The 12,434-nt window shown below is 42.0% G+C and overlaps 1 protein-coding gene across 5 annotated transcripts in view; it reads left to right on the top strand.

The window, feature by feature from the left end:
- The window catches only part of AMBRA1 (autophagy and beclin 1 regulator 1), a 140,566-nt gene that overhangs the window by 88,195 nt on the left and 39,937 nt on the right, over positions 1-12,434 (top strand). For all 5 annotated transcript variants that reach the window (XM_028726917.2, XM_028726910.2, XM_028726928.2 and 2 more), the window contains 3 exons: positions 1,263-1,373; positions 7,074-7,262; positions 8,306-8,460. In XM_028726917.2, coding sequence (XP_028582750.1) covers positions 1,263-1,373; positions 7,074-7,262; positions 8,306-8,460 — 455 coding nt within the window. The remainder of the gene's footprint in view (positions 1-1,262; positions 1,374-7,073; positions 7,263-8,305; positions 8,461-12,434) is intronic.

Here is a 12,434-nt window from a genome sequence, read left to right on the forward strand (position 1 = left end):
TGTTGCACCGTTGCTCTCAAGTACTACTTGTGTGCTTCCCATATGTATCTCATAGGCCACTGAGAAAGCAAGATGCCTGCTCCAGAAGGCTCTTCTCATGTCGGGGCAAGTGCTTTGGAGCACTGCTCAGTGATGAAACCGGGCAGGGCTAGGAGGATCACCTCTCCCTCATCCAAACACCATTCTGCATGGTACATTTTGGTGGGGTGGGGTGAATTGGTATGTCTGACAGACATGGCACTGCCTCTTCTCCTCAAAACTCTCCTTTTCCACATCACCTTTAGCTTTATCACATTTATGTTTATTTTCAGCTGCAACTGATCTTTGAAAAATAAATGTAACTGTCTTTTCCCATATTCTTCTCAACACTTGACTCTCACACCTTTTGCATTCCCCATTGTCTTATTTTAGATTGTAAACTCCTTGAAGACAGAGACCTGACTATTTTTGCCCATGTATTTTTGCCTGTTTTGACCATTCTATGTTAAGGCATTAGGTAGTGTAGCTGTATGGACAGAAAACTTAGAAACTTATGCTTCCTTGGCACTAGGGATGCCACTGTTGGAACCTTAAAGGTTCCAAGATGGCAGAGGTATTGGCTGGCTTAGATGGCAGTCTCCGTCAGGAAGGAACTTCTTAGAGTGAATATATGCTTGATCATAACACAACAGCATATTGGCACAGGCACAGATTGATTGTGCTATGAAACAATAAAAATAAAAGACTTTGGAATACATGCCCTGTGGAAACTTGGATGACACCAATAATTTGTTCTTTAGCCTGGGGTTTTTTCTGGGTAACATTCTGGGTAACATATTGCTTCTGTTAGCTTTACAGATGAATTTAATGTGTTCTTTCTGTATTGATGCTGTATTAGATTTTTTATTTTATAAATTATTTAAATAAAATAAATTCACTGTCATGTTATCTTCATTTTAGTGCAGGATTATGTATTATAGTTACTGGTTTTGCAATTTTTCAGTATTTTTCACAATTCCAGGGTGAATACAACTCTGTAATCCTGACAATTTATTGTTGCTTACCATTTAAAGTCTTCCAATGATGTTATCGTTTGACTGGGTTTTTAGATGCATCTTTCTTATTTCTTTGGCTTTCATGCGTCCTCTGACTTGCCTCTTTGATTTTGCTAAGGAGTCAAAAAAACCTTTGGACTTCATCCCTTCCAGCTGGTGTGTTTTGATTGCTTTGTTTACTAAATCAGTCATTCAACTTCACTAATCTTCTTTTCATTTTGTCCCTAGGGGCTGTGATTGGAGATGGGCAGTCTGCTGTAGCGAGTAATATTGCCAACACCACCTACCGGCTTCAGTGGTGGGATTTCACCAAATTTGACTTACCTGAAATAAGCAATGGTAAGCTGGAAAGGGAGCCGAATTGCAAAGGCAACTTGTGAAGCAGGAGGAGAGGGAGATTGCCGTTCTGTCAATGACAAACCCGTTGTTCATACAGACATAGCATACATAATCCTTTATAATTTCAATCGTTAACTGAATTTTGCCAAATTCTCCTCTTGAACATGTCAAGGTGAGAGGGCAGCTTCTGCTCATTGTAAAACACCACTCAAGCTTTATGCAGCTCACCTTTTCACAGCACTTAGCAGCAAGCTGTAGTTCTTTCATGATCTCTGTGCAGTCTTATTTATGAGTTCTTCATTTTGTTAACTGTTTTACCTCAGTGATCAGTGCACTTGATGCCTGTGGGGTACAATCACAGGTTCAGCTGGGTGCCTGTGGTGCAATGAGCACTGTGGGGTTGTTGTTTTTTTTAAGTGTACGCGCTTATACCAAGTCAGACCACTAGTCTATCTAGTGATGTGTATATTGACTGGCAGCAGCTGGCCAACATTTCAGATGGGATTTTTTTCTCGGCCCTCTGGAAATACCAGGATTTGAACCTGGCATATTCTGTATTTAATGCATTGGCCGTAACATTGAGCTGCTGCTGCTCTAGTGCCATTTGGTGGCAAAGGGATCACCCCCCCCCCCCCGCAAGGAATCACAGCTAGTCAGGGATTAATGCTGACATCATGATGCCATGATGCAATTTATCCAGTCAGCTTTGATTAAACTGCAGTGTTGCTGAAGGCAAATAACGCCAATAGTTTGTGTCATTTAAGGAAATTGACTCACTGAAGACTTGGCAGTGTGCTTGCTCCCTGTCTTTGGGAGCCACATACTGCTACTCCACCACACTGACACATAGCCCCACTCCTCTGCGGATCCATGTAGATCAGATGAGGAGGATGGGTTATCACTTCCTCCCTGCTCATGAAATGATCCATTTGATGGCTGAGGATGGGGTGATTTGCATCCCCAATGGAGTGCTGAGCTGGGTGTAGAGGTTTAACCCTAATCTGGTTACTAGATGACAGGTGGGGAACTTTTTTGGCTCCATGGGTCTGATCTTGTCAAAATTCCCTCCATGGCTTAGCAAAGCACCTTTTGAAACATCTTCTCCCCTCCTTTAAAGGGGAGAATGTTTTAACTGCATGCTTGCAATGGAAGTGAGATAATTGTTTTAAAACAATAAAGCAGCCTTTGAAGCACCCTCCCATCACCACTCTGCCTTATAGGAAGGGAATTCCTGTTTCAAATGGTGTTTTACGTTGCTGCTCCTTTAAGCAGGTGGCAGCAGTGGTGTGAACTCCAATGCCACCTCCCTCCCTCCCTCCCTCCAATTTAAAGAAGAAGGACTTTAATTTCTGCTCATCGGTTGGTGTGTGGAGATTAAATCCTGCTCCCTGTTGTTCCCTGCTGGTAAAAATAATAAAACAATAAAATTATCAATAAAAGAATGAGTATTAAAAACATTTTTAAAAATTACAAATTAGTGATATACTGAAAACCAGATTAAAACACATGTCAACATTCTCCATGTCTGGATTTGCTTGCCTAAGCAAAAATGTTTTTAGCAGGCTTTGAAAAGAGTACAGTGGAGGTGTCTGCTTGATGTGTCAGTAGGCAAGAACTTCAGAAATCAGTTCCCAACAGTACCTCTAGAAAATCTTATTATAAAACAGTTGTTTCCAGGAGACAAACCAGAAAAGGTGCGGCCTCTAACAAGTGTGCAAAATGTGTTTTATTTCATAATTGAGGGTTGTTGTTGTTTTACAATCAAGTGGTATTTAGATTTTATGAAACAGATAAAGTAAAATAATAATTGCACTAAAAGTAGCAGGTACGGAATGGCAGCACAGAGGTTCACCTTCATGGACACTTACAATTTGGCGGCAGTAATCTTGCTAAAAAATTAGCATATGTCACAGCAGCTTTGTAATAGGAGCGGCTGTCAGAAGACTCAAGTAGTAGACTTTAAAAAGCTGATGTGACTCACAGCTAATCATGATTGCTAGATTCATGCTTTCTGAATTCAGGAAAGCTAGATATAGGCTTGAACAGAGTGAGAATGGATTTTGGTATGAATAAAACAGACCCCTTTTGAGAAGAGAAGAGAAACTTGTATGGTTAATTAAATAATCAGAAATTTTAAGTCTCTATTTAGCAGCCATATCATAAAATGTCATCCCATCATGTGCTTATTTTCCTAATACTAGAGTGAATAGTATATGTCCTTTCCCTTTAACATGGGATTCTTAGTCAGAGGAGTTGAATATGTGATCTTGTCTTCCATGGAACAGTTTAAATGAAAGCCTTTTAAATTCTCTTAAGTCTTTCAGGATGGGGGGGGGGGGAATTGGCAATTTCAGAATTTGGATTTTGACTCCAATTCCAGTAAACATAGTGCAGTCCTTTGCCTGCATTGATGTGATTTCTACCACATTCCATGCCTTCTCAGATATTAGGTGGTCAGTGTTACACATGATTGGTTGCATGTGCACCATATTAAGTTTTAAGTGGTGAACATGTAGCTAATGCTACTTTGAGGCCATCATTCAACTAGTAGCTAGAAATCCTGTCTCTCATGTTAACATAAGTCAAGGTTTAATTGAGAGTCAATAGTGGTTATTTGATAAATGTGTCTCCTGCTAATTCACCACACAACAGATTGAAAATAACTCAATTAGAAATGAAATGTTAAACAGGAATTGAGATGTGTAAAAATAAACAGCCCATAAGAAAAGCCAGTTGTTGAGAATCATCAGAGTATTGTGGTTGCCACTAATAGTCGTGTTTTCACAAGAAACGGAGTGTGTCTCTCGCTGATAGTTCTGGATCTCCCTCCGTTTTATACTTAAGTGTTCCTTGGTGTCCCAACTGATCTTTGATCTTGGCATCATTAACAATGTAAAAGAAAACCAGAGATGAAAGGCAGTCGAGTTGCAACAATTTCCCTGAAGTAGACAATTCTTCCTCCTCTAAATGATCACGTTAGCGAATGTTTCATTAGCGCAGATTCTTCACTTCTGAAAGCATCTTGCTAGAAACATGTTAATGTGAGGGCGGGGGCATCAGCAACAGTGGCGTTGAATGTTAGGAAAACAAACTAGGCAAAATACAGTGGTGCCTTGCAAGACGAAATTAATTCGTTCCGCGAGTTTTGTCGTCTTGCGATTTTTTTCGTCTTGCGAAGCACGGTGTCGGAAAAGTTTTGGAAAAGCTTCAAAAATCACCAAAGTCTTCAAAAACCTCAAAAAAGGCTACCACACCGCGTGCTATGAGTTGCTCCTCGAAGTCAAGTCGCAACTGTATTAACGGTGTTAAGAAAAAGGAAACAAACTTGCAAGACATTTCCGTCTTGCGAAGCAAGCCCATAGGGAAAATCGTCTTGCGAAGCAGCTCAAAAAACAAAAAACCCTTTCGCCTTGCGAGTTTTCCGTCTTGCGAGGCATTCGTCTTGCGAGGTACCACTGTAGAGTGTGAGGGAAATTACAAAGCTGGTTTGGCTGATTCAAAACCCTAATGTTGATTGTACAATAGGAGAAGTTGTGTGGATAAAGTAGGCAGACTGAGGAGCAAGAGGTTCTAGAAGGAAGAAGAAACTATGGGGCAAAAAGGGTGGATGACCAAAGTGGGCTGAGTGAATGAGGTAGGAGGAGGTTGAGGAAATAAAAAGGTAGCAAAGCCAAGGACTGTATAAGAGGAAGGGTAAATATAGGGAGGTAGAGAAAAACCTCAAAATAGGGCCTAAAAACAGGAGAAACAGAGAACCAGTGTACATTAAACAAAGCAAGACTGATTTAGACAGTGGGACGAAAAAGCAGGAAACAGCGAATAGTAGAGTCACGTTGCTGAAGAAAAGGCCAAATAAAAAAGTTGCACTGGGGACCAACAGTTGCATTTTAGAAGAAGGGCAGAGAAGAATTGGGTGTGCAAGAAATCTCTGGAAGACAGAGGGCTGTGGGGCAAATAGCCCAGTTGGATACAGTGGTACCTCGGGTTACATACGCTTCAGGTTACATACGCTTCAGGTTACAGACTATGCTAACCCAGAAATAGTACCTCGAGTTAAGAACTTTGCTTCAGGATGAGAACAGAAATCGTGCTCTGGCGGCAGCAGGAGGCCCCATTAGCTAAAATGGTGCTTCAGGTTAATAACAGTTTCAGGTTAAGAACGGACCTCTGGAACGAATTAAGTACTTAACCCGATGTAACACTGTATATGGTTTCCAAGTCTGTCATGCAGAAGCAGCAGGTATCTTTTAAAAGATGCATAGAAGGAGAAATTCTTCCAGCTCCAACCTTTTCTGCTGCTTCAGTAACATGATGAGCTGGCAAAATAAATAAATAAATCGTATGCAACGTTTTCCTCTTGTGGATTAGAAACCGTAGGGAGGAAGTGGCAACGTAGTGGTTGTGAGGTGAGATCAAATCCACCCTGGAAGAAAGAAGGCAAGGCAAGACCTAGGCTGAGCCAAGTTCAATCTATAGGATATGAAATATAAGCATTGTAAATGGTGATAACAAGCTTGGCTCTCTGTTTGCTATCTGTGGCCCTATCCTATAACGACCCTGTCCTATAACAAGATTAGTCCTCTGGTGGTTGACTGATGGTGTGTGTGTGTGTGTGTGTGTGTGTGTGTGTGTGTGTGTGTGGCAAATTTGGAAGAAATTCCCACTTCCTTTCAGGTCCCAATTACATGTGAGGGAAAGAAGCAGTGCAGTATCTACCCTGCCGTAAGATTGGACCCAGTCTCTAATGGTAGAATTGTAGCAGTCCTCAGAACATAGCTCCCACAATCCCCTGGGCGTTATGTCTCAATCATCACATAAGGGTAACAGTGAGGAGTGGTAGTGGTGGGAATGGCAGAAATCCCCCTGTGTGTTCACCACTTTTTCTCTCTCTTCCCTATCACTTGCAAGAGAAGGGGAGAGTAGATTTTCTGAAGGGTGAGCACTGGTGGAGATGGCCATGGGGTGCAGAAGACTTGAGAGGGTTGTAATACTCATTTCAGGTAGGTTATTCAAATTCCTAATGTTATTCTCTGAACCTGAACTTGGAGAAGTTCCCAGGCATCAATAGGTAAAAGTGGCAGCAGTTGGCTGGAGTTTGGATGTTGAAGGAGAAAGAAATGAGTGTGTTTAACTTAACAGACATGACGAATCTGTATGTGGTGGCACCAAAATGGGCTTTCTCACATAATTATATTAGTATGTTCATTTACTACCTATGTATGTAATTCCAATACTTCCAAAAGAATTTCTTGGCTTCTCCTGCATTGGTCGCAGATGTCCACAAATTCTTAAATGTGCCAATTTGTCATCATTCTGCCCTTCATTGCATTGTCATAGCAACGACTGCAGTTGATATTATGCAATAATATAAGGAGAGTAACGAGGCAAGAAATGCTTTTTTTATTATTGTCAGATCTAATGCTTTTAATTTTCAGCTTTGTGAACAGCTATTTCTCAGGGACCAAAGTGCTTCATTCATGCTTGGTTCTAAGAGTGCATGGATCTCCAATCCTCATGTTTGCCATCTTCTTCTTGAGAGATATTGTAACCCAGCAAGACAAGTAATGCCTCTGAACAGCTTTGGGAAAGCCCAAGTTCCACAGCCTTTTGTATAAAATGCAGTGGTTTTTTTTATGGGTGTATTTTCTGTTCTCCCTTATTTCCAGCTGAAATTCTTGATCCTTCTTTTTTCTTTTTCAGCCTCTGTGAATGTGCTTGTTCAGAACTGCAAGATATACAATGATGCCAGTTGTGATATTTCTGCAGACGGGCAGCTCCTGGCAGCCTTCATTCCTAGTAGTCAACGGGGCTTTCCTGATGAGGGAATACTGGCAGTATATTCCCTAGCACCACATAACTTGGGCGAGATGCTGTACACAAAGCGATTTGGTAAGAGCTCATTGACGGGTCAAGTAGTTTGGGGCAGGGGGTGGGGAATCGGGGTTTTAATACTTGGATACACTTCGAAATGAAAATGGCATGTTCCAGAGATCAAACTGATAAAACAGTAGATTTCATACATCACAGCAAACCATAAACCATGACCTACCTTGAGCATGAGTACACACTACTGAATCACTTCTGTTTCTCCAGACCTTTCCTGAAGTTTGGAGCAAGAAACCGCAAGCCCTGGCTTTCTGTGAACTGCAATATGCTCTACCTAAACAATGGGAAATTGCTTTAGAGTCTATATAAAATGTTTCTTTAGATTTAAAATTGAGATTGATTCTGCAAAAAGGCATTGTCTAATTCAGATAGATGCTGGAAATGCAATGCTGAGACACATGTTGTAATCCTGTAGGAGGAAATTGAGGGTGGCGGGTTCTGAAGTTGTAGTCACCTCCAATTTTGTATTGGCAAAATCCTTGAAATTTGTAGGTGTTTATGTAATTCTAAATTATATTCCTCTAGTATGGGGATCAACAACAGGATGGCAAGAATGGATCTTATATGCCCTAATAATCACTAGGATATTATATCTAGGATATTATGAGTCTGGAAGGATAAATATCTGCCACCTCTAATGCAATGTTTTGATGACCTTAATACTCTTGTCACATTTTAGTGTACTTTCTATAAACACTGACTTTGCTTGGATACATATTTGGACAGCATATATTGATCTTCACGTATAAACTAAGGTGGATGTATTTATGTTTAAATGTTTTGTTAATGTGAGCTGCTGGGTTTTCCTCCCCTCCCTGTATTTTTTGCCTTTTTGTTTTCTATTTCTTTTGTCTTTAATGATTCTGCAATAAAAAATAATCTTCTTGCAGATTATTAACTGGTGATCTTGCACGGTTGTTTTTACAAGGATTCATAGAGTGAATTTGTTATAGTCCCAGTTGCAGAAATTGACATGAAGGAAGGTAGAAATCATCACGCAGGTCTGTAAGTGAAGAAAGCAAATATGTATTTGTGTTTATCTCTAGGTCCCAATGCTATTTCTGTGAGCCTGTCCCCAATGGGCAGGTATGTCATGGTAGGACTGGCATCCCGTCGCATCCTCTTGCACCCTTCCACAGAACATATGGTGGCTCAGGTCTTCAGGCTGCAGCAGCCACATGGAGGAGAGACCTCAATGAGGGTAAGTAGTATAGTATTTCTTGGCTTCTCCAACTATTTATCTCTATGTATTATTGTTTCATTGTCTTACAACTAGGCATGTTTACGTGGAAGTAAATACTACTGTGTTGTGTAAGGCAGTGGCTTCCAGCCTTAGTTATGTGTTTAATTTTCACTGTCCAGTGTCTTAGGTAAAGGTAAAGGTACCCCTGCCCGTACGGGCCAGTCTTGACAGACTCTAGGGTTGTGCGCCCATCTCACTCAAGAGGCCGGGAGCCAGCGCTGTCCGGAGACACTTCCGGGTCACGTGGCCAGCGTGACAAAGCTGCATCTGGCGAGCCACCGCAGCACACGGAAACGCCATTTACCTTCCCGCCAGTAAGCGGTCCCTATTTATCTACTTGCACCCGGGGGTGCTTTCGAACTGCTAGGTTGGCAGGCGCTGGGACTGAGCAGCGGGAGCGCACCCCGCCGCGGGGATTCGAACCGCCGACCTTTCGATCGGCAAGCCCTAGGCGCTGAGGCTTTTAACCACAGCGCCACCCGCGTCCCTTTCGTCCAGTGTCTTAGTTTCACATAATAAGCAGCGGCGGAGCTGCCTGAAGCGAGTGTGCATGGCACGCCCCAGAGAGGGGTGGGGCATGGAGGGCGCCCTCTGCGTGCCACAGTACAGGGTTAGGAGAGGGGCGGGGAAGCTGCTGCCCACTCTCCTCCTACTCTCTGCCGCCGAGTCAGGCCTGACCCTGCAGCGGAGCTTCTGCAGCCAGGCCACGACCGAGGAAAGCAGACAGCAGCTTTGCCACCCACTCTCCCCCTGCTCTCCGCCTCCGGGTCAGGGGGAGGTAGTGCTGCTGCAGCTGGACGTGCCTCACCACGGCCGAGGTAGGATGTTCTCCACCGCTGGGCCAGAAGTGACCTAGCGGCAGAGCTGCTGCCACCGGACATGAGGTGTGCCTGCTCTCCTCTCCTGGGTCAGGCCTGACTCAGGGGCGGAGCTGCGTCAGGCACAAGCACCACAGCCAAAGCGCAGCTCCTTTGGCACAGAGCCAAGCTCAGATGAAGGAGCCTGCTGTGGGGATGCCTGTTTCTTCCCCTTCTCTTAATTGCACCTGGGGCCACAGCACCCACAGCACCACCCATGATGTACCTCTGATAGTAGGTACCACTGTGGAAAAAAACAGTTTTCTAAATCAAATAGCATTAAAAGGCTATATAACTTGAAAATGAGTAGATTACCAGCTAAGCATTTGATGATGTTTGTTTGTTAAATATTTATTTCTTGTCTTGCTTCCATCATGGAACCCAAGGTGGTGTGTATATGTTGTTCAAAAGTAGAAGCCCATCCAGGCACCGACCACACCAAGTCCTGCTTAGCTTCAGCAAGGTAGTGGTCTCATTTGCCTTGAGACCATGTTGTAGCGCCATTAGTTTTATCTAATGGTAATGCTCTGTGTTTCGTTATATTAGTGGTCTGCAAGGTCCAGTCTGAATGGGGGCAATTCTAGAGCAAGGAATCCATCTTAACCATGGATTACTCAATGGCATTTGATAAATTAGTATCATTCAGCCTTAGTTATCCTTCAGTAAAATAGAAAAAATCCACTTCAGAAATACCACTTACAATGTGCTTTATAAATGAATAATATTTATTTAGTCGGAACATAAATTAGAAGGGTATTATCTGCTTTAAGATTTCCTATTTGCAACCAATGTTGCTTTCATCATCTGGGAACCAGTAAACTTAGACTGTTAGCCCTTCAGTGTCAGGGAACCACATCTCAATATAATTGCTACTTGCCCTGAGCTCTTTCGATAAAAAGAAGCTGTAAATCTAACTAGAGCTCTTCCCTGAACAGGCCAATTGATTAAATTGGGAATTGCCTGAACTTTTAAAAATGCTATTCTGAATAAAGTTTCCTATATTATTTATGGGTTAATCAACCCATGCATGCATTATCATTTTGAGATTAAACAGCGTCTCCAGGAATATACAAGTGACTCCTGAAAAATAAGTTGAGAAAGAATAAGAATGTTGTGTGTTAATGCTTGTATATACACAGTACTTCCCCTGCACACAAAAACAGTTAACACAACTAAGTTCTTATGTGTTGCAGCAACTTTATATCTTGCCTCTCTACCAGAGATATGTGAAACCTTCAAAAGAATGTTTTACTGTAGATAGTTTTGTTTTCTACTGCTGGTGGAGTTCCCTTAGTATTGAATAATACTTTTTTTTTTTAACTAATAGTACTTCGTAACATTATCATTCATACACTCTCATATACTGTATTCTCAAAGCAGACAAAATAAACACTTTTATTTTTATTAGATTTTTGTTTTCAGGTAGGTTTAGTCAGTGGTAGTGGCATTGGTGTTAATTCTGGCCATCTATAACTCATGGAAATGTTTGGCAATGTTTCTATAGTTGAGTGCAACAAGAATTTAGATACAATAAAGCAATGCATTCTAGTTAAAAGAAAACAAGAAAGAGAGCCAGATTACAATTACATATTGCTTCAGATGTGTGGCATTATTCCGAACTAAAGACTTGCTTAAATCAAGTGTTAATCACCAGTCCCTGAAAAACCAGAAGAGAAGAGTTTAAATAGAATAGAATCATAGAGTTGGAATAGAGCACAAGGGCCATCAAGTCCAACACCCTGCCAAGCAGGAAACACCATCAGAGCACTCCTGACATATGGTTGTCAAGCCTCTGCTTAAAGACCTCCAAAGAAGGAGACTCCACCACACTCCTTGGCAGCAAATTCCACTGTCGAACAGCTCTTACTGTCAGGAAGTTCTTCCTAATGTTTAGGTGGAATCTTCTTTCTTGTAGTTTGGATCCATTGCTCCGTGTCCGCTTCTCTGGAGCAGCAGAAAACAACCTTTCTCCCTCCTCTATATGACATCCTTTTATATATTTGAACATGGCTATCATATCACCCCTTAACCTCCTCTTCTCCAGGCTAAACATGCCCAGTTCCCTTAGCCGTTCCTCATAAGGCATCATTTCCAGGCCTTTGACCATTTTGGTTGCCCTCCTCTGGACACGTTCCAGTTTGTCAGTGTCCTTCTTGAACTGTGGTGCCCAGAACTGGACACAGTACTCCAGGTGAGGTCTGACCAGAGCAGAATACAGTGGCACTATTACTTCCCTTGATCTAGATGCTATACTCCTATTGATGCAGCGCAGAATTGCATTGGCTTTTTTAGCTGCCGCGTCACACTGTTGGCTCATGTCAACTTTGTGGTCAACCAAGACTCCTAGATCCTTTGCAACCTGGGAAAGAAAATTTACCCATCTAGATTAAATAAAAACCCTGGTAGGGAAAGGACTGAAATAGTTCCTGAAACATCTTAGTTATTTAGTGTTCACTTTTTTTGAGAGAGAAAGGAAGAGCTCTTTCTCTGTCAGTGGCCTCATTCACACGTAATGCTAAGCCAAGTTTCATGTTATGTTTGAACCCAAGTTTCTTGTCTCTTTCCCCCAGCCCCCCCCCCCCCCAAAAATGATATAAGAACCAAACTTTGGTTAAAGTTTGTGGCTTGTTTGGACTAAAACAAACGAGAAGCCTGAGTTTGGACGTAACACTCAGCCAAACTGTGGTTTAGGTTTGGGTAGCGCAGGAGAAGGAGGAGAGAAGTGAAGTGACTGATTTTTTTAACTGGGCACTAGCATGCTCCTTGTTCACCTTGGGGTGGCATTATGTGAGGTCCCGGTTGTTGCTTCCTCAAAATCAGCCATTGCTTTGGCTTTTCTCCTTCCCAGGCTGATCCTGATCAGTCATGTGTATGATTTCACAGTGCTTCATAACCAGATTTGACTGTATGCTGTTCATTTGTTATAAATATTTATTACCTACTGTTCACAAAAAATCAAAGGTACAATAAAAATAAACATATAATTATATTTAAAATAAAGAATAAAACAGAAAAGTTAAAAGACCACAGCATCAGTTACAGAAGGGAAAACTCACATTCAGCCATCCCTAAAAG

Source organism: Podarcis muralis, chromosome 1, assembly GCF_964188315.1.
Source record: "Podarcis muralis chromosome 1, rPodMur119.hap1.1, whole genome shotgun sequence".
NCBI classification, from domain to species: domain Eukaryota; kingdom Metazoa; phylum Chordata; class Lepidosauria; order Squamata; family Lacertidae; genus Podarcis; species Podarcis muralis.